The 21219-nt window shown below is 43.5% G+C and overlaps 1 protein-coding gene across 1 annotated transcript in view; it reads right to left on the bottom strand.

Moving 5' to 3' along the window:
- Nucleotides 1-19845: 19845 nt before the first annotated feature.
- The window catches only part of LOC127575160 (ERO1-like protein beta), a 30603-nt gene continuing 29229 nt past the window's right edge, over nucleotides 19846-21219 (bottom strand). Inside the window, exon 8 of the mRNA XM_052024852.1 lies at nucleotides 19846-19984. Within this exon, the coding sequence (XP_051880812.1) occupies nucleotides 19846-19984 (139 nt within the window). The remainder of the gene's footprint in view (nucleotides 19985-21219) is intronic.

Genomic DNA, 21219 nt, shown 5'->3' with positions numbered 1-21219 from the left:
ATCTAAGCCTATCTAAGAGTCTCTTAAATGTCCCTAATGTATCTGCCTCTACCAGTACCCCTGGCAGAGCGTTCCATGCACCCACCACTCTATGTAAAAACTTACCCCTGATATCCCCCCTGTACTTTCCTCCAATCACCTTAAAATTATGTACCCTCGTGTTAGCCATTTCTGCCCTGGGAAAAAGCCTCTGACTGTCTACTTGATCTATGCCTCTTATCATCTTGTACACCTCTATCAGGTCACTCCTCATCCTCCTTTGCTCCAAAGAGAAAAGCCCTAGCTCGGTCAAACTATCCTCACAAGACGTGCTCTCCAATCCAGGCAGCATCCTGGTAAATCTCCCCTGCACCCTTTCGGCAGCTTCCACATCTTTCCTATAGTGAGGCCACCAGAATTGAACACAATTTTCTAAGTGTGGTCTAACCAGGGTTTTATAGAGCTGCAACATTACCTCATGGCCCTTGAACTCAATCCCCTGACTAATGAAGGCCAACATGCCATGCGCCTTCTTAACAACCCTATCAAATTGCGTGGCAACTTTGAGGGATCTATGAACGTGGACCCCAAGATCCCTCTGTTCCTCCACCCTGCTAAGAATCCTGCCATTAACCCTATATGCTGCCTTCAAATTCGACCTTCCAAAGTGAATCACTTCACACTTTTCCAGGGTGAACCCCATCTGCCACTTCTCAGTCCAGCTTTGCAGCCTATCAATGTCCCATTGTACAACCTTGACAACTTTCTACACTATCCACAACACCACCAATCTTCGTGTCATCTGCAAACTTACTAACCCACCCTTCCACATCCATCGTTTATAAAAATCACAAAGAGCAGGGGTCCCAGAACAGATCCCTGCGGAACACCACTGGTCACCGACCTCCAGGCAGAATACACTCCATCTACCACCACCCTCTGTCTTCTATGGGCGAGCCAATTCTGAATCCACACAGCCAAGTTTCCCTGGACCCATGCCTCCTGACCTTCTGAATGAGCCTTTCATGGGGAACATTATCAAACACCTTACTAAAATCCATATACGTAACATCCACTGCTCTACCCTCGATGTGTTTTGTCACATCCTCAGAGAATTCAATCAGGCTCGTGAAGCATAACCTGCCCTTCACAAAGCCATGCTGACTGTCCCTTATCAGACTATGCTTCTCCAAATGCTCATAAATCCTGTCCCTAAGAATCTTTTCCAATAATTTGCCACCCTCAATCATCTGGTACTACTCCTGTGGCCAGTGAGGACGCAAAGATCATCGCCAAGGGCTCATAAATCTCTTCCCTTGCTTCCTGTAGTGTCCTGGGATATATCCCGACCAGCCCCAGGGACTTATCTATCCTAATGCTTTCCAAAAGTTCCAGCACATCCTCCTTCTTAACATCAACATGTTCTAGCTTATCAGCCTGTTTTACGCTGTTCTCACAAACGTCTCTCTCACAGGTGAATACTGAAGTATTCATTAAGGACCTCCCCTACCTCCTCTGACTCCAGGCACAGGTTTCCTCCTCTATCCCTAATCAGTCCTACCTTCACTCTCGTCATCCTCCTGTTCTTCACATACGAGTAGAACGCCTTGGGGTTTTCCTTAATCCTACTCGCCAAGGCCTTCTCATACCCCCTACTAGCTCTCCTGTCCATTCTTAAGCTCCTTCCTGGCTACCTTGTAACTCTGTTACTGTCTGATCCTTGTGCCTAAACCTCAAGTAAGCTTCTTTCTTCCTCTTCACTGGATATTCCACATCTCTTGTCAACCATGGTTCCTTCACCCTACCATCCTTTTCCTGCTTCAATGGGACAAACCTATCCAGAACCCCCTGCAAGTGGTCTCTAAACAACCTCCACATTTTCCATTGTGCATTTCCCTGAGTACATCGGCTCCCAATTTACACTCCAAAGTCCCTGCCTAGTAGCATCATAATTCCCCCTCCCCCAAGTAAGTACTTTCCCATATCGTCTGCTCCTATCCCTCTCCAAGGCAAGGGTAAGACTCAGGGAGTTGTGGTTACCATGTCTGAAATGCTCACCTACCAAGAGATCTGACACCTGACCAGGTTCATTGCCTAGTACCAGATCCAGAATGGCCTCTCCTATACTCAGATAGTCAGCCTGTCTACGTTTTGTATCAGGAATCCTTCCTGGACACACCTAAAAAATTCTGCCCCATCCAAACTTTTTGCACTAAGGAAGTGCCAATCAATATTAGGGAAGTTGAAATCACCCATGACAACAACCCTGTTAATTCTGCACCTTTCAAAAATCTGCTTCACGATCTGCTCCTCAGTGTCTCTATCGCTATTGGGGGTGGGGGGGGGGGGGGGGGGCTATAGAATTCTCCCAAAGGAGTGATTGCTCCTTTCCTGTTTCTGACCCTCACCTGCACTGACTGAGTAGATGACCCCTCCAGGACATCTTCCCTTTCTGCAGCTGTGATACTATCCCTGATTAGCAAAGGCACTCTCCCATCCCTTTTACCTCCCTCCCTGTCCCTTTTGAAACATCTAAACCCTGGAACACCCAGCAGCCATTCCTGCCCTTGTGAGAGCCAAGTCTCTGTAATGGCCACAACATCGTAGTTCTATGTACTGACCCATGCTCAAAGTTATCTCCCTTGTTCCTGATACTTTTTGCATTAAAATAGACACACTTCAACCCATCCAATTGACTGCAATTTTGCCCTATCAACTGCTTATCCTTCCTCACAGTGTCTCTTCCTCATTCCTCAGTCAACGCAATACTTGATCTCCTATTAGGGAACCAGGCAGGTCAGGTGACAGAAGTATGTGGAGGTGAGTATTTTGGGTCCAGTGACCATAATGTCATTAGTTTCAAGTTAATTATGGATAAGGACAGGTCTGGTCCTCGGGTTGAGGTTCTAAGTTGGAGAAAGGCCAACTTTGTGGAAATGAGAAAGGATCTAGGAAGAGTGGATTGGGATAAGTTGTTTGCTGGCAAGGATGTGTTCACTAAGTGGAAGGCCTTCAAAGGCGATATTTTGAGAGCGCAGAGTTTGCATGTTCCTGCCAGGATTAAAGGCAAAGTTAAGAAGCATAGGGAACCTTGGTTTTCAAGGGATATTGGCGATCTGGTTAAGAAAAAGAGAGGTGTATAGCAGGTATAGGCAACTAGGAACAAATGAGGTACTTGAAGAGTATAGAAAAATTAAGAAAATACTAAAAAAGGAAATCAGGAAGGCAAAAAGAAGACATGAAGTTGCTTTGGCAGATAATGTGAAGGTAAACCCGAAGGGTTTCTACAAGTATATTAAGAGTAAAAGGATAGTAAGGGACAAAATTGGTCCCCTAGAAGATCAGAGTGGACGTATATGCGTGGAGCCTCAGGAGATGGGGGAGATCTTAAACAGTTTTTTTGCATCAGTATTTACTCAGGAAACGGGCATCGTGGATATGGAAGGAAGGGAAACAAGCAGGAGGGTCACGGAACATATAGAGATTAAAGAGGAGGAGGTGCTCGCTGCTTTACAGCGAATAAAGGTAGATAAATCCCCCGGGACTGACAAGATATTTCCTCGGACATTAAGAGAGACGAGTGTAGAAATTGCAGGAGCCCTGGCAAATATATTTAAAATGTCCTTAGCCACAGGTGCAGTGCCGGAGGACTGGAGGGGAGCTCATGTAGTTCTGTTGTTTAAAAAAGGATCTAAAAGTAAACCAGGTAATTACAGGCCAGTGAGCCTGACATCAGTAGTGAGTAAATTATTGGAAGGTGTTCTGAGAGATCGGATATACAAGTATTTGGATAGCCAAGGGCTGATTAAAGATAGTCAACGTGGCTTTGTGTGTGGTAGATCGTGTTTAATGAATCTTGTAGAGTTTTTCGAGGAGGTTACCAAGAAAGCAGATGAAGGTAAGGCTGTGGATGTTGTCCACGTGGACTTTAGTAAGGCCTTTGACAAGGTCCCACATGGGAGGTTAGTTCAGGAGGTTCAGACACTAGGTATCTATGGAGAGGTTGTAAACTGGATTCGAAATTGGCTGTGTGGGAGAAGACAGAGTGGTAGTGGATGATTGTTTCTCAGACTGGAGGCCTGTGACTAGCGGTGTGCCTCAGGGATCTGTACTGGGGCCATTGTTGTTTGTTGTATATATCAATGACCTAGATGATAATGTGGTAAATTGGATCAGCAAGTTTGCTGAAGACACTAAGATTGGAGGCGTTGTGGACAGTGAGGAAGGATTTCAAAGCTTGCAGAGGGATCTGAACCAACTGGAAGAATGGGCCAGAAAATGGCAGATGGAATTTAATGTAGACAAGTGTGAGGTGTTGCATTTTGGAAGGACAAATCAAGGGAGGACATACACAGCAAATGGTAGGGCACTGGGGAGTGCAGAGGAACAAAGGGACCTGGGAGTTCAGATACATAATTCCCTGAAAGTGGCGTCACAGGTAGACGGGGTTGTAAAGAAGGCTTTTGGCATCCTGGCATTCATAAATATGGTGAGGTTGTATGAGACATTGGTGAGGCCAAATTTGGAGTATTGTGTGCAGTTCTGGTCACCTAACTATAGGAAGGATATTTGTAAGATTGAAAGAGTGCAGAGGAGATTTATTAGAATGTTGCCGGGTCTTCAGGAGTTGAGTTACAGGGAAAGATTGAACAGGTTAGGACTTTATTCCTCGGAGCGCAGAAGAATGAGGGGTGATATGATAGAGGTTCACAAAATTATGAGGGGCATAGACAGAGTTAATGAGAGTAGGCTCTTTCCACCTAGATTAGGAGAGATAAGTACGAGAGGACATGGCTTGACTGTGAAAGAGGAAAGGTTTAGGGGGAACATTAGGGAGAACTTCTTCACTCAAAGAGTGGTGGGAGTGTGGAACGGGCTGCCGTCTGATGTAGTAAATGCGAGTTCACTCTTGAGTTTTAAGAATAAATTGGATAGATACATGGATGGGAGAGGTCTGGAGGGTTATGGACTGGGTGCAGGTAAATGGGACTAGCGGAATACTGTTTCGGCACAGACTAGAAGGGCCGAATGGCCTGTTTTCTGTGCTGTAGTGTTCTATGGTTCTCTACATGCTGCATCAACCTATACACCAACTACCCCATCCACTGATCTATCACTTAGGTTCCCATCCCCCTGCCAAACTAGCTTAAACCACCCCCCCCCCAAACTAGCTTAAACCACCCCCCCTTCCCCCCACAATAGTTCTAGCAAACCTGCCTGCAAGGATATTGGTCCCCCTCCGGTTCAGGTGTGACCCATCCCTTTTGTACAAGTCATATCTTCCCCAGAAGAGATCCCAATGATCCACAAATCTGAAACCCTGCCCCCTACAGCAATTTTTCAGCCACACATTCATCTGCCTATTCAACCTATTCTTACCCTCACTGGCACGTGGCACAGGCAGCAACCCAGAGATCACTACCCTTGAGCTCCTGCTTTTCAGCTTCCTACCTAGTTCCCCATATTCACTTTTCAGGACCTCATCCCTTTTCCTACCTATGTTGTTGGTACCAATATGTACCACGACTTCTGGCTGCTCCCCCTCCCCCTTTAGAATGCTGTGGACCCGATCTAAGACGTCCTTGACCCTGGCACCCGGGAGGCAACATACCACTCAGAAGCCTCTTTCACGTCCACAGAATCTCCTGTCTGCTCCCCTAACTATAGAGTCCCCTATCACTATTGCTCTCCTCCTCTACCCTCTTCCCTTCTGAGCCAGATTCAGAATCAGTGCCAGCAACCTGACTGCTGCAGATTTCCCCTGGTAGGCCCCCCCAACAGTATTCAAAGCAGTATACCTGTTATTGAGGGGAACGGCCACAGGGGTAGTCTGCATTATCTGTCTATTCCCTTTCCCATTCTTGACAGTCACCCAGCTACCTGCCTCCTGCAACTTAGCTGTGGCTGCTTCCCTACAGCTTTTTTTTATCTATCACCTCCTTATTCTCCCCTATGAGCTGAAGGTCATCCAGTTGCAGCTCCAGTTCCCTAACACAGTCTGTAAGGAGCTGCAGCTGGATGCACCTCTCACAGATGTAGCTATCAGAGAGACTTGAGAGCTCCCAGATCTCCCTCACCAGGCAGGAAGAACACACCATTGACCCTGGATCCAGTGTCACTACTTTAGCTGGGCATTGACAGACAAAGAAAGAAACGAGCCTGAGGCCCCCCCCCCAACCCCACCCCCCCCCCCCCAACAGTGGTCCACTCCAACAATGGCTGCTCTGCTCGACCCTACCTTCTTTTTATTGGTTGTAGCCAATTGGCTAATTTCCCATTCAATTATCACCTGACAATTCACAGCTGTGCCTCTTGGATTGTCTGGAAATACCTGGGAAAAAACTGGGTCCCAACACTCACCTCTTTATACGGCTCCTACTTCTCGCACCGAGAGTCCCACTTCTCGCTCCAATTCACGGCCCTCGCTACCTGGAAATCTTACCAACCTCACGTCTTACCAACCACTGAGGTCAGGCTAACTGGCCTATAATTTCCTGTCTTTTGCCTCCCTCCCTTCTTAAAGAGTGGAGTGACAATTGCGATTTTCCAGTCCTCCTGAACCATTCCTGACTCTAGTGCTTCTTGAAAGATCATTACTAATGCCTCCACAATCTCTTCAGCTACCTCTTTGAGAAGTCAGGGGTGTAGTCCATCCGGTCCAGGTGAGCCCCAGGTGGGTCCGGTCCAAGCCCCTTCTCCTTAGTAATAGCAACTACACTCACTTCTGCCCCCTGACTCTCGAATTTCTGGCATGTTGCTGGTGTCTTCCACAGTGAAGACAGACGCAAAATATCCCAGTAGCTGCAGGGATACTGAGGAGCAGATTGGGCAGCAGATTTTGGAAAGGTGCAAGAATAGCAGGGTTGTTATCATGGGAGACTTCAACTTCCCAAATATTGATTGGCACCCGCTTAGTACCAAAGGTTTAGACGGCAGAGTTTGTTAAGTGTGTCCAGGACGGATTCCTGTCACAGTATGTTGACAGGCCGACTAGAGGGAATGCCATATTAGATCTAGTATTAGGTAATGAACCGGGTCAGGTGACAGATCTCTAGGTGGGTGAGCATTTGGGGGACAGTGACCACCGATCCCTAACCTTTAGCATTGTCATGGACAAGGATAGGAGCAAAGAGGACAGGAAGATATTTAATTGGGGAATGGCAAATTATGAGGCTATAAGGCTAGAACTTGAGAGTGTAAATTGGGATGACAACTTTGAAGGGAAATGTACTATGGAGACATGGTTGTTATTCAGGGATCTCTTGCAGGATGTTCGGGATAAAGTTGTCCCGGTGAGGCAGAGAAGGAATGGTAGGGTGAAGGAACCATGGGTGACAAGAGAGGTGGAACAACTAGTTAGGAGGAAGAAGGCAGCATACATAAGGTGTAGGCAGCAAGGACCAGATAGGGCTCATGAGGAATATAGGGCAGCAAGGAAGGAACTTAAGAAGGGGCTGAGGAGAGCAAAAAGGGGACGTGAAAAGGCCTTGGCGAGTAGGGTTAAGGAGAATCCCAAGGCTTTTTTCATGTACGTGAAGAGCAGAAGGATGACGAGAGTAAAGGTAGGACCAATTAGAGACAAAGGTGGGAGGATGTGCCTGGAAGCTGTGGAAGGGGTGAGGTTCTCAATGAATACTTCTCTTCAGTATTCACCAAAGAGAGGGGCCTTGATGACGCTGAGGACAGTGTTGGTAAGGATAACATTCTAGAGCATGTAGATATCAAAAGAGAGAATGTGTTGGAGCTGTTAGAAAATCTTAGGACAGATAAGTCCCCGGGCCCTGACGGAATATTCCTCAGGCTGCATTGTGATGCGAGGGAGGAGATTGCTGAACCATTGGCTAGGATCTTTGAGTCTTCGTTGTCCACAGGAATGGTACCAGAGGATTGGAGGGTGGCAAATGTTGTCCCCTTATTCAAAAAATGTAGTAGGGATAGTCCAGGGTTTACAGACCAATGCACCTTACATCTGTGGTGGGCAAGCTGTTGGAAAGGATTCTTAGAGATAGGATCTATGAGCATTCAGAGAATCATGGACTAATTAGGGACAGCCAGCATGGCTTTGTGAAGGGAAAATCATGTCTCTCAAGCCTGACAGGGTTCTTTGAGGAGGTGATCAGGAAGATTGATGAGGGTAGTGCAGTAGATGTGGTCTACATGGATTTTAGTAAGGCGTTTGACAAGTTTCCACATGGTAGGCTTCTTCAGAAGGTCAGAGGCCAAGGGATCCGGGGAAGCTTGGCCGTGTGGATTCAAAATTGGCTAGCCTGTAGAAAGCAGAGGGTTGTGGTGGAGGGAGTGCATTCAGATTGGAAGGCTGTGACTAGCAGTGTCCCACAAGGATCGGTTCTGGGACATCTAGATATTTATTAATGACTTAGATGAGGGGGTGGAAGGGTGGGTTAGCAAGTTTGCAGACGACACAAAGGTCAGTGATGCTGTGGATAGTGTGGAGGACTGTCAAAGATTGCAGAGGAATATTGATAGGATGCAGAGCTGGGCTGAGAAGTGGCAGATGGAGTTCAATCCGGAGAAGTGTGAGGTGGTACACTTTGGAAGGACGAACTCCAAGGCGGAGTACAAGGTTAATAGCAGGATTCTGGGTAGTGTGGAGGAACAGAGGGATCTGGGGGTTCATATCCACAGATCCCTGAAAGTTGCCTCACAGGTGGATAGGGTAGTTAAGAAAGCTTATGGGATGTTAGCTTTCATAAATCGTGGGATTGAGTTTAAGAGTCGTGAGGTAATGATGCAGCTCTGCAAAACTCTGGTTAGACCACACTTGGGAGTACTGTGTCCAGTTCTGGTCACCTCATTATAGGAAGGATGTGGAAGCGTTGGAAAGGGTGCAGAGGAGATTTACCAGGATGCTGCCTGGATTGGAGAGTATGGATTATGAGGAGAGACTAAGGGAGCTAGGGCTTTAATCTTTGGAGAGAAGGAGGATGAGGGGAGATATGATAGAGGTATACAAAATATTAAGAGGAATAGATAGAGTGGACAGCCAGTGCCCCTTTCCCAGGGCACCAATGCTCAATACAAGAGGGCATGGCTTTAAAGTAATGGGTGGGATCAAGGGAGATACCAGAGGGAGGTTTTTCACCCAGAGTGGTTGGTGCATGGAATGCGTTGCCTGGGCGGTGGTGGAGGCAGGTACGTTGGTCAAGTTCATTAGATAAGCATACAGAGGAATTTAAAATAGGAGGATATGTGGGAGGAAGGGGTTAGATAGTCTTAGGTGTGGTTTAAAGGTCGGCACAACGTGGTGGGCCAAAGGGCCTGTATTGTGCTATATTGTTCTATGAAAATACTTATTTAGTTCATCCACCATTTCTATGTTCCCCATTACTATCTCTCCAGTGTTATTTTCCAATGGTCCAATGTCCAGTCTTACTTCTCTTTTGCTCTTTATATATCTGAAAAAACTTTTGGTATCCTCTTTTACATTATTGGCTAGCATACCTTCATATTTCATCTTTTCTCCCCTTACTGCTTTTTTTAGTTGCCTTCTGTTGGTTTTTAAAAGCTTCCCAATCCTCCAGCTTCCCACTAATTTTTGCAATATTGTATGCCCTCTCTTTTGCTTTTATGCTGTCTTTGACTTCCCTTATCAGATACGGTTGCCTCATCCTCCCTTTAAAATACTGCTGCTTCTTTGGGATGAACTGATCCTGCATTTTCCGAACTGCTCCCAGAAACTCCTGCCATTCCTGTTCTACCGCCATCCCTGCTAGGGTCCCCTTCCAATTAGCTTTGGCCAGCTCCTCTCTCATGTCTCTGTACTTACCTTTACTCAACTGTAAAACTGATACATCCGATTTCAGCTCCTCCCTCTCAAACTGCAGGATAGATTCTATCATTTTATGATCACTGCCTCCTAAGGGTTCCTTTACCTTAAGCTCCGTAATCAAATCTGGTTCATTGCACAACTCCAAATCCAGAATTGCCTTTTCCTTAGTGGACTCAACCACAAGCTGCTCTAAAAAGCCATCTCGTAGGCATTCTACAAATTCCTTCTCTTGGAATCTAGTACCAACCTGATTTTCCCAATCTACCTGCAAATTGAAATCCCCCATGACCACTGTAACATTGCCCTTTTTACATGCCTTTTCTATCTCCTCTTGTAATTTGTATCCCACATCCTGGCTACTATTTGAAGGCCTGTCTATAACTCCCATCAGGGTCTTTTACCCTTCCAGTTTCTTAACTTTACCCACAAGGATTCTGCATCTTCTGATTCTACGTCACTTCTTGCTAAGGATTTGATTTCTTTTTTTTAAACCAACAGAGCCACCCCACCCCCTCTGCCCACCTGTCTGTCTTTTCGATAGGATGTGTATCCTTGGATGTTTAGCTCCCAGCTGTGATCTTCTTTCAACGACTTTGTGATGCCCACAACGTCATATCTGCCAATTTCTAACTCCACTATGAGCTCATCTACCTTATTTCATATACTGCGTGCATTCAATTATAAAACCTTCAGTCCTGTATTCAACATTTTCCTTACCGTCTTTCTGGTCTCAAGTGTTTTTTGTGTAGGAGAGAAGACTACTCTAAGCTGTATTGGTAATAGGTAAATTTTTGTGCTTGTACCGAGATACAGTGAAAAGCTTTTGTTTGCATGTCATCTAGACAGATCATTCCATACACAACTACATTGAGGTAGTACTAAAGGAAAAAAAAACAGAATGCAGGAGAGTGTTACAGTTACAGAGAAAGTGCAGTGCAGGTAGACAAATAAAGTGTGATGGCTATGACAAGGTAGAGAGATCAAGAGTTCATCTTTAGCATATAAGAAGTCCATTCAAGAGTCTGATAACAGCGGGATAGAAGCGGTTCTTGAGCCTGGTGGTACGCATTCTCGAACTTCTGTATCTTCTGCCTGGTTGGGGGGGGGGAGGTGGTGGGGGAAGAGAAGAGAGAATGACTGGGGTGGGAGGGGTCCTTGATAATATTGGGTACTGTACTGAGGCAGTGGGAAGTGTAGACCATCAATGGAGGGGAGGCTGGTTTGGTGGGGGGGGGGGGGGGGGGGTGGTGTCGGTGCTGGTTTGAGTGATGGACTGGGCTGCATTCACAACTCTGCAAATTTTTTGGCATCTTGGCCAGAGCAGTTGCCATACCAAAGTGCGATACTCCTGGATAGGATGCTTTCTATGGTGCATCTGTAAAATTAGTGAGGGTTATGCCAAATTTCCTTAGTCTTCTGAGGAAGTAGAGGCGCTGGTACGCTTTCTTGGCCATAGCATCCACTTGGCTGGACCAGGTCCAATTGTTGGCAATATTTACGCCTGGGAATTTGAAGCTCTGAACCATTTCTACTTCAGCACCATTGATACAGACAGGGGTGTGTATTCTGCCCCACTTCCTGAAGTCAACGACCAGCTCTTTTGTTTTGCTGACATTGAGGGACAGGTTGTTGTATTGACATGATGCCACCACACTATCTCCTTCCTGGACTCAATCTTCTCATTGTTTGAGATCCGGCCCACTATGGTGGTGTCAACTGTGAACTTGTAGATGGGAGTTAGAGCAGAATTTGGCCACATAGTCCTGAGTGTATAGGAAGCAGAGTAGGGGGCTGAGGGGCACCAGTGTTAAGGATAATCATGGAGGAGGTGTTGCTGCCTATCCTTACTGATTGTGGTCTGTTGGTCAGGAAGTCAAGGATCCAATTGCAGAGGGGGGAGCTGAGTCCTAGGTCTAGGAGTATGGAGCTGAGTCTCTTTTGGAATTGTTATATTGATGGTGGAGCTATAGTCAATAAATAGGAGTCTGACGTAGGTGTATTTGTTATCCAGCTGTTGCAGAGATGAGTGTTGGGCCAGGGAGATGGGATCTGCCATGGACCTGTTTCAGCAGTAGGCAAATTGCGGTGGGTCAAGGTTGTCCAGGAGGCTGAAATTGATATGTGCCATGACCAGCCTCTCAAAGCACTTCACTACGATAGAGCCACTGGGTGATAGTCATTAAGGCATGCTACCTTTTTTTGGCACTGGGATGATAGTGGTCTTAAATGTGGGAACCTCAAATTGGAGTAGGGAGAGGTTAAAGAAGTCCAAGAATACTCCTGCCAGCTGATCTGCACAGAATCTGAGGACACGGCTGGGGACTCCATCCAGGACAGTTGCTTTCTGGGGGTTCACTCTCATTAAGACTGATTTGACATCTGCGACAGTGACCGTGGGTACAGGTGCATCAGAGGCTGTCAGGGCTGGTGGTGTCATTGCACTGACCTGTTGAAAATGTGCGTAGAATCCATTGAACTCGTCAGCGAGGGATGCGTTGTTGGCGGCGATACTGCTCAACTTCATTTTGTAGCCCGTTACAGCATACAATCCTTGCCACAATCAACGACTATTCTGGGGCTCTAGTATGGTCTGGATTTGTCCAGACCGTAACCAAATTGATTATCCAATTTGAACACCTCAGACCTGGACTTCAGTAGGGAGCGGTTCTCTGTTCAACTACGGTTTCCGGCTGGGGAACACTCAGATTGACTCCTTTGGCACACAGCCTTCTACATACTTGCTGAAGAAGTCTGTGTCAGCAGTGGCATACTGATGGTCTATAAAGACTATACTTATAGTCTTTGAATATGGACCAGTCCACTGATTCGAAGCAGTCACGCAGGAGCTCACCTATTTTCTCAGACCAGCATTGTACAACTTTCTGTACTGGTGCCTACCCATAACTTGTTTATTGAGCAAAGAAACAGAAATAAATCTCATTCAAAACCACAAATCCATTTGGGGATGGCACCATAGAGGTTGCAATATTGGAATTGCCAAACCAGGCTTAAAATGACACTGAGCAAAACTTAATCAGTAATAGTGGTCATTTGTTGGCCAGTACTGTACAATTTCAGTTACTGGATTGTAAAAGCTCATGTGCCAAGTTGAATTTATTTAGCACCTTTCATAACCTCGGTACTGCCTGAGCTTTACTGCCAATTTGGATATAACAAAGGACCTGGAAGCTACATGATAATGATTGAATGATTTTTTTTGTTTGAAGTGGGAGAAGGATAAATATTGATTGGAACACTGGGAGTACCTCTCTGCTCTGGCACTAAGGTAACAGGGCTTTGGTTTAATAAGTCACACCACTACAGTTATACACAAGTAGCAAACTAGAATGTCAGTCACTTTAAGCTGAAACCCTTTAAGTAGCACTTTTTGAACCCACGATCTCTGAGGAATGACTGACATGGTATACAGAAAGTCTGGGGATAAGGTGTTGTGAACCCAGAGGCGTGCCTTAAGTGCACAAGTGTCCCGTTATCACATCCACTATAATAAACTCCAGCATTTTCCTTCCTACTGATAGACTAGTGTGTAGTTCACCATTTTCTCTCACCTCTTTAAGAATATTGGGGTTACATTTGCCACCCTCCAAAACAGGAATGTACAGAATTTTGGAAGACAATCACCAATGGATCCATGATTTTTACTGCTCTAGGATGCAAAATATCAGACCCTAGGGATTTATTTATTGGCCTTTTATTTCTCCAACATTTTAGTCTTTCCTTGTCGACTCTTGGTTTCCTGACATTTCTGGGAAATTATTTTTATTCTTTCTGTGAAGGCAGGACCAAAATATTTAATTGCTCTGCCATTTCTTTGTCCCTTATTATGAATTCTCCCCTTCCAGACTGCAAGGGACCTGCATGTCATCAATAATCTTTTTTTTTACATCCTTGAAGCCTTTACAGTCCAATTTTATGTTCCTTACAAGTTTATTCTCATATTCTATTTTTCCTCAAATCAAATTGTTGGTCCTTTTTTCTGCCAAATTCTAAACTGCCCCCAATTCTGCTACTTTTTATGGCAACATTGCATGCTTACCCTTTGGATGCAACACCATTCTCATTTCTTTCATAAGCCATGGTTGGGACACTTTTTGTTGCTCCAAAGAATATGTAATTGTTGCAGTGCGTGCATTTGTTCCTTAGGTGTCAGCAAGTGGCTCTCTGCTGTCCTGCCTTTTAATGAAGCTCACCAATCTGTCACAGCCAACTCACTCCTCATATCTTTGTAGTGTCTTTTCTTTTTAGATATCGAGTTTGGATTGAATACCATCACGTTCTATCTTAATGAAGAATTCTCTCATGTTCCCTCATGGGCACTCCTGTACTACAGCCTCATGTCATATCATTTTTTTTTAACCTTATCAACACAAGTTGCTTTCGCATCCCAGTTACTTCCCTTCACTGCTTTCGTTTTTCTTCTCCCACCTCTAGTATTGTACACTTCTCTGCCTCCTCCCACTTTTATTTAAAGTACAATCTATCTTCCCAGTTATTCAATCCACTAGAATTCTGTCTGAAGTAATAGTTCAGATCCTGAGTGCCCAGCAGAACAGCTCTTTTCCCCAGTACCAATGCTATATGTCTCACAAATCAAAACCACCTTCTCTTGCACTGATTTTTGGGCCATGCATTCATCTCCCTGATCCTATTAATCCTATCCCAACCAGGGTGTGCCTCAGGTAATAATCTACAGATTACCAGTTTTGTGCTTCTGATTTTTGGTTCCTAACTGCTCAAACTCACTCAGAACCCTTTTCTTAGTTTATGGCATTTGTTACTGAGTGGATTACAGGATCCTCCCCCTCCCACTCCAAGTTTCTCTTCGACCAGAGGAGATGTCCATTACACTGGCACCATAGCCTCCAGGTGTCATTCTCCTGGTTGCAGAGGTTAGCATCTATTCCTCTTATACACTGTACCTTGCTACAACCACTCTTTTTATTCCTTCCATTTGAATAGCTTCCTGTATCCGTGATTCAGCTCGTCATCCCTGCAAGTGCTCATGTCCAAAGGTTGCAAAAACCTCAACTTGATTGGACAAATACAGGGAATGGACATCTTGCACTACTTTTTAAATCTTTTAAAAAAAATTTTATTTACAACGTGGTAACAGGCCCTTCCGGCCCAACAAGTCCGCGCCGCCCATTTTAAACCCAAATTAACCTACCCGTACGTCTTTGCAATGTGGGAGGAAACCGGAGCACCCGGAAGAAACCCACGCAGACACAGGAGAACGTACAAACTCCTTACAGACAGCAACGGGAATCGAACCCCGATCGCTGGCGCTGTAATAGCATTGCGCTAACCACTACACTACCGTGCCATACTGTGCTTCTTGGATTGCCAAACCTAACTCACTCAGTTACACCTGCCTGTCCCTAACCATGCCAATTCTAAATTATCAGGCTAAAGGAAGTGGCTGCCTCCAGGAACAAAAAGGTCCGGAAGCTTTTCCCAATGTCTGCAGCTCGGACTCCTGCTCCTCAACATGGTACCAAAGTTCCTCAAGCCAGACATTTCCCATAGATGCATTTGTCTTGGACAAAAAAATCCACAAGTTCCCATGTACTGCAGTAGCAACTCATTTCCTGTCCTCCCATTACTTTATTTACCTCTTTTAGTTTATTAATCAAATTACATTTAATTGTTAAAATTTACAGGTTAGCTTAAAAAATTAGTAGTCATTGCCATTCACTTAGCTGCTTTATTTTTTTCTTGCGAATGTGATTCTGTTGCAAGTAAGTTTTTCATTATACCTGTGCATATGACAATGCACTCGACTTTGACTTTACCTGAACATCACACAGTAGATTTCTCCTGCTGCAGCTTTTAAACTGCTCTTGTGGACTTTACCAAATTCCCCACTAACTCTGCTTCTTCCAAGTTTTATGAATATGAGGAATACTGATCAGCTGAGGGAGGACGTCAGATGCTGGTTTTCTTTCCTGTATTGGACCTAATTCTATGAGACATTCTGGGGTTTGGAGTCAATAAGGATGCTATGCTCACTTCCACCATCTGTACCTCACATCTAGTGGGTCTGTCCTGCTGGTGGGGCAGAAAATGCTCAAGGGTTGTAATGCAGGAGTCTGGCATATTATCTGTGTGATGCAATTCCACGAATATGATTGTGTCATGCTGCTGCTTGACTAGTTAGCTGGTAGGACAATTCTCCCATAGTTCTGGGATTGGTGTGGGACTTTGCAGGAATTTGTAAAGTTGACTGGGCTGGAACAACTTTACAGCATCAGATTTTGGTGTCAGGTCGCCTACCCGTGTTTATTTTTCCCCTTTTTCTGTTTTGTTGTAGCAATTTAGATACAATTCTATGGTTTGTTGGGCGATTACAAGGGACAATTAACTGCCAGTCACTTAGCTGTTTGTTTGGAGACACAACTCAGGCCAGACCAGAAAAAATACAGATGTTGTCTCATCAACGATGTTAGTGAAAGGGTAGATTAGATGACTGTTTTGTGCAGCCCCTGAGCTCTGTCTGCAATGGCCATCTTGAGCTTCCAGTTGCATGTCAATTTAATTCTCTTTCCTACTCCCACATAAACCTGTCTGTCCTCTGCCTTCTCCATTGCTATGGAGGGGCAAAATGCAAATTGGAAGAACAGTAATTCATATTCTATTACAGGAACTTAAATTTTCCAATTTCAGGTAATCCACACCCCTTGCTGCTCTCCTCGCACATACACCCATCTGTCCACCAGGTTTTCTTCTCCCTTTGTTCATTCTTCCCATCCCCTCCCCCCACTTGGTTACACCTGCCCTTCACCATCTGGCTCCACCTATCACCTACCAGCCTCTGCGCCCCCAACTTCACCACCTGGTTCCATCTGTCCATCATCTCCTTCCAATCTGGTTCTATCACCTGCCAGTTTCTGTCCCAATCCCTTCACCCAACTGGTTTTATCTGCCTATCATCTACCAGCTTCTAACACTCTTCCCCTCCTTTACCCCCCTCCCCCACATATTGCTCCCTCCCAGTCCTGGTGCAGGTTTCAACCCAAAATGTCGATTTACACCTTTTGCATTCATAGATGTTGCTTGACCCACCGAGTTCTTCCAGAATTCTGATTTTGATGTTAGTGAACTGATGGGCATTATGCTACTAATGAGAATGCCATTTTGTTTATTTAAGTGAATTTAAATTTCACAGCTTTCATGAGATTTTAACTCATTTTTGGTTGTGGCTCCAGGCTTCTGGATCATTCATTTGGTTATTTAATGACTGCACCCCCATTCTTTTATTCCTACATGATTAAACACTGTGGATGAGGACCAATAATGGAAGGGAAACTCTGGCCCTGGCAGATGATGCAATCCTGACCAGAAGATGGATCAAATGTTACCTGTAATGGCAGAGGCTCTGATCCAGCTTAGTCTTGAAGATGCTTCAGGTGAAACATTCAAAGGCCAATTGGATGTATAAACCCCTTTTCTAAGAAGCCATTAAAGCATCAGACATTATGTAATGGATTGCAACTGTTAAAACCTTGGCAGGAGCATGGGAATGTAATGAAAATACAGATGAGAACACTGAAGAGGGCATAAAGTTAGAGTTTTTCCTCCTCTTCAAGCACAAAAGGAAATGATTCAGAAAGTCCTTTATTAATTTGGAAATTTATTTTAACTTATCCCTGCAGAATCATAGGGTAATTAGTCCCTTTGGTCCTCCTATAACAAATCAGTTCTTTACATAAAATGACAGGTTTTGAAAGTGGATCACCAAGAAAATTTATTTTTTTTTAAATAAGTACACGACAAGTGTAATAAACAGAGGGTGCATTCCAAAACATTTTGTTTTAAGTTGAACACATGTTTGGTACATGTAGATTGAGAGGAACTGAACTAGGAAAGACGAGGAACTGAAGCAAGTAGTGATCAAGGATAACAAAAAAAATACAATCAATTTTGTCACATTAACTGAGCACTTATTTTGCTTAAGGCAGGGCACAGTTGCACTGAAATGTTAGTGCTGATCATGCAGATGAAAATTAGGAAATTATTAAAGCAACCAGGTGCAGAAGCTGCTGCTAAAAATGACAATTGTTTGTATTAATTGTAAGAGTTATAAAGCAATAGTTAGACAAAAAGAGATAAAAGGAACAAAGCTTGTTCACACAGGTCTGGTTATTCCAGTCAGAGTTGTAAATGTGTTCAAAATACTAATTTAAAAACATCTACCGTAGTTTAGAAACAAGTTTTGCTATTTGCAATCACCTTTATTAGCTGCCTGCTTTTCTATCTACCCACAATTGCTTTAAGGAGAACTATAATGGAGCTTCATTGCCAGTTTTAAATGAATCTGAGTGATACAACAAGTAGTTTAGGAAAAGAATGGTGGTTCAGCACTTGTAATTATCCTGAAATTGCACATCATTAGAGACACCAAAACTTTAATGACAACAGATTATTTAGCATGTCAGGTTGAAATATATTGTTTGCATTCCGTTAGACTATTGTATTGGTTAGTGCTGTTTTCACTTACTTAGATGCTCATTAAGTTTACACACGCCTTTGGCAACTTGTTTTCCTGATATATGGTAGAGATCTTCCACATTCAGAACCAGGGAATCATTATTACAGGCTGCCTAATCTTGTTAATTAAAAGATTCTATGGTAATAAAAACTTACAGGACCGTACATAAAAATACATGGCTTTAAGTGCAGATCAGAGGGTGGATATTTTGTGGCATGTGACATATGCATCAAATTTCCAAAGCTTCACCACCCACAAGGGCACGTATTCTCTACTTGCTAAGATGAGCACAGTTCTACAGACTTAGAAGCTTAACACTTCCCAGGCAAACCGGTGCATTTTATTGGCAAGCCATCCACCATCTTAACACTCACTGCTTCCCATCAGTAACATGCCGTGACCCACATATACCATTAACAAGATAGACTGCAGCAATTTAAGACAGTGATAGACAATCTGGTAAACTTTACTACAGAAAGGGACAAAACAATTAGGTGCATGGGAACAACAGAGCACTATGTATAGCTGGTTCAGCACCACCTTCTTATGGGCAGTTAGGGATGGCAGTAAATGCTGGTCTTGTCAGCATTGCCCATATCATGCAAGCTATTTCAAAAAGTCAGACCACAGGTGGAGTTATAACTCAAACCAGTGTGACTTCTCCAAATCTATGCCACTAATAAGTGACAAACAGATGATTTAAAACAACTAAATATATTATAACATATAAGCAATCTTCTAAACAACAGTCACTGTAGGAAGACCAAAACTATTAGCTCTGCCCAGTGTTGCTATTTCTTTTATACAACCTCTCTCTCTCGACCCAATCTAATGCATCATTCTTTAACGGAGGTGACCTTCTGGAAGGCAAGAGAAACCAAAATTTGGCCTAAAATAAAAGATAGTCACTGATAACACAACTGGGAATTCTGGAGAAACTTCTTCAGAGTGGCAAGAATGCAAAATGTTTTGCCATTTGGGGCAAATAGCATAGTTTAAGAGAAAAATAAATAAGAGCCAAGGGAGAAAGAAACTGGCTATGAACGCAGCAGGATTAGGCCAGACAGCCCTCTGAACCTGCTCCATCATTCACTGAGATCATGGCAGACCTTCTACAACTTCCACCCTACTTTATCTCATCTTATCAGCGTAATCTTAAAAAATAAAATGCTGGAAATACTAAGTAAGTCAGGCAGCATGTGAAAAGAGAGAGAGAAACAGAATAACATTTCAAGTCACCAATCCTTCATCTGTTATGTTCTGATTGTTTTTATTTCAGGTTTCCAGTTCCTGCATTTTTGTTTAGTGCTTTAATTAAACATCCTCTATGATATATCGTTGCCTTTTTTCTCACCACTCTTTGGTTAACAACTTTCTTTTGAATTCCTTACTGAATTTATTAATTACTATTGTTAGTCCTGAGCGAAACTTGGTTTTGAAGGCAAGGGCAATAATAATCACACAAAATGGGGATATCAGATTTGTATGAATGTGCTTGTTAAATGTGGTAATAGAGTTAGAAGAGGGGCAGGGTATGGCTCTTCTGTAACATAACTGTGGACACAAGTCATTTGGTTAAATGGCCCACTTGGGTGATGCACATTCCAATGTAGCTGTTACGCACGAGCCTACGCCTAATTCTTTCACCCTTCCCCATGGTGCACTGGCCACCTTCTTCTTTAACAACCACTCTTGCAAAGAACCAGCTGGGGTTAAGAATGCTTAGTTCAATAACTAATGTGCAAGCCATGGATTTGGAAATACAGATTTGCACAGGGGAACTATTAACAGTCTGAAGCTACAAAGCATTTTACCAGCAGCACAATCTTTGACCATTATAGATTTCAATATTCTAAACCATATCTATGTGAACCAGGCTAAGCTTAACACCAACAATATAGGGGTTGGAAAGACTTCAGCAACAGCCATGCAAAAAAGCAAACAAAGGAAGGACTAGTTTACATAAAATATATTCACTGTTATTTGTTCCATATATATTGACAGCCTTACTCCATATGCTCCAACAATAACTTACTTTATACCACATTTGAAGAGTCACATTTCTCAGCTCCTAGCTTCAAAAGGATGCTGCCTATCATGTACACAAGATTAGACAGTCATATTTGGTCAACTCAGAGAATTACATGCTTAATACTGGATGCTAACATCTGAAATAAAAAGTCATTGGAAACAACTACATAATGATACCGAAGCATACTTTATGTGGAAAGAGGGTTAAATCATACTATTGCTTTTGATTTATGTTTTGGAGTACCATGACCAAGGTGTGAAGGAGACTTTTAGATTTAATATAATATCAGGAGTTTTAATAGCTGTAACAGTCAGTAAATGCTTTTCTCAAAATCCATTACATGAATTCATTACTAACACTTAAAAGCTTCTTCCATTTCTCCACAGGATTTAACTGTTCAATGGTGCTTAAAAGTCCATATATTCATTGCACAGCAGTTAAAGTTACAACCCACCCAATGGTTGCTTTTATTTTTTTTAAATTACAAAAGTCACATTTTATCACAATATACAAATGACATAATGACAGTTATGCACCCCAAAGTAAAAGATACTTTTCTTTTGAAAAAGTAATGATATCAGATTCAGACACTGCATCTTTTATGCACTCTGATGATTTTAAAGGTCAATTAGAACTTTAGTAAATCAATGATCAAAGATAATGAAATACTTCTTAAGAACACATTGCATTGCCAACACAGTTGGGGTCCAGTGTAGTATTCTCAAACCACTGGGATCAAAAATGCAATTACACTCCATTAATAGCAGACAAATCCACAGCTACAGGGATTTTAAATTTCCTTAATGGGTAAGGTTTGGTGGTATTTGGAAAAAAAATTAATATTTATAGAAAGTAAACCAGACAAAAGCTTACACATGGTGAATGCCATAGGTTTGGGAATAATCAAAA

The sequence above is a fragment of the Pristis pectinata genome, chromosome 10 (genome assembly GCF_009764475.1).
Source record: "Pristis pectinata isolate sPriPec2 chromosome 10, sPriPec2.1.pri, whole genome shotgun sequence".
Classification (NCBI taxonomy): Eukaryota; Metazoa; Chordata; class Chondrichthyes; order Rhinopristiformes; family Pristidae; genus Pristis; species Pristis pectinata.
This window is presented reverse-complemented; position numbering and strand designations above follow the sequence as displayed.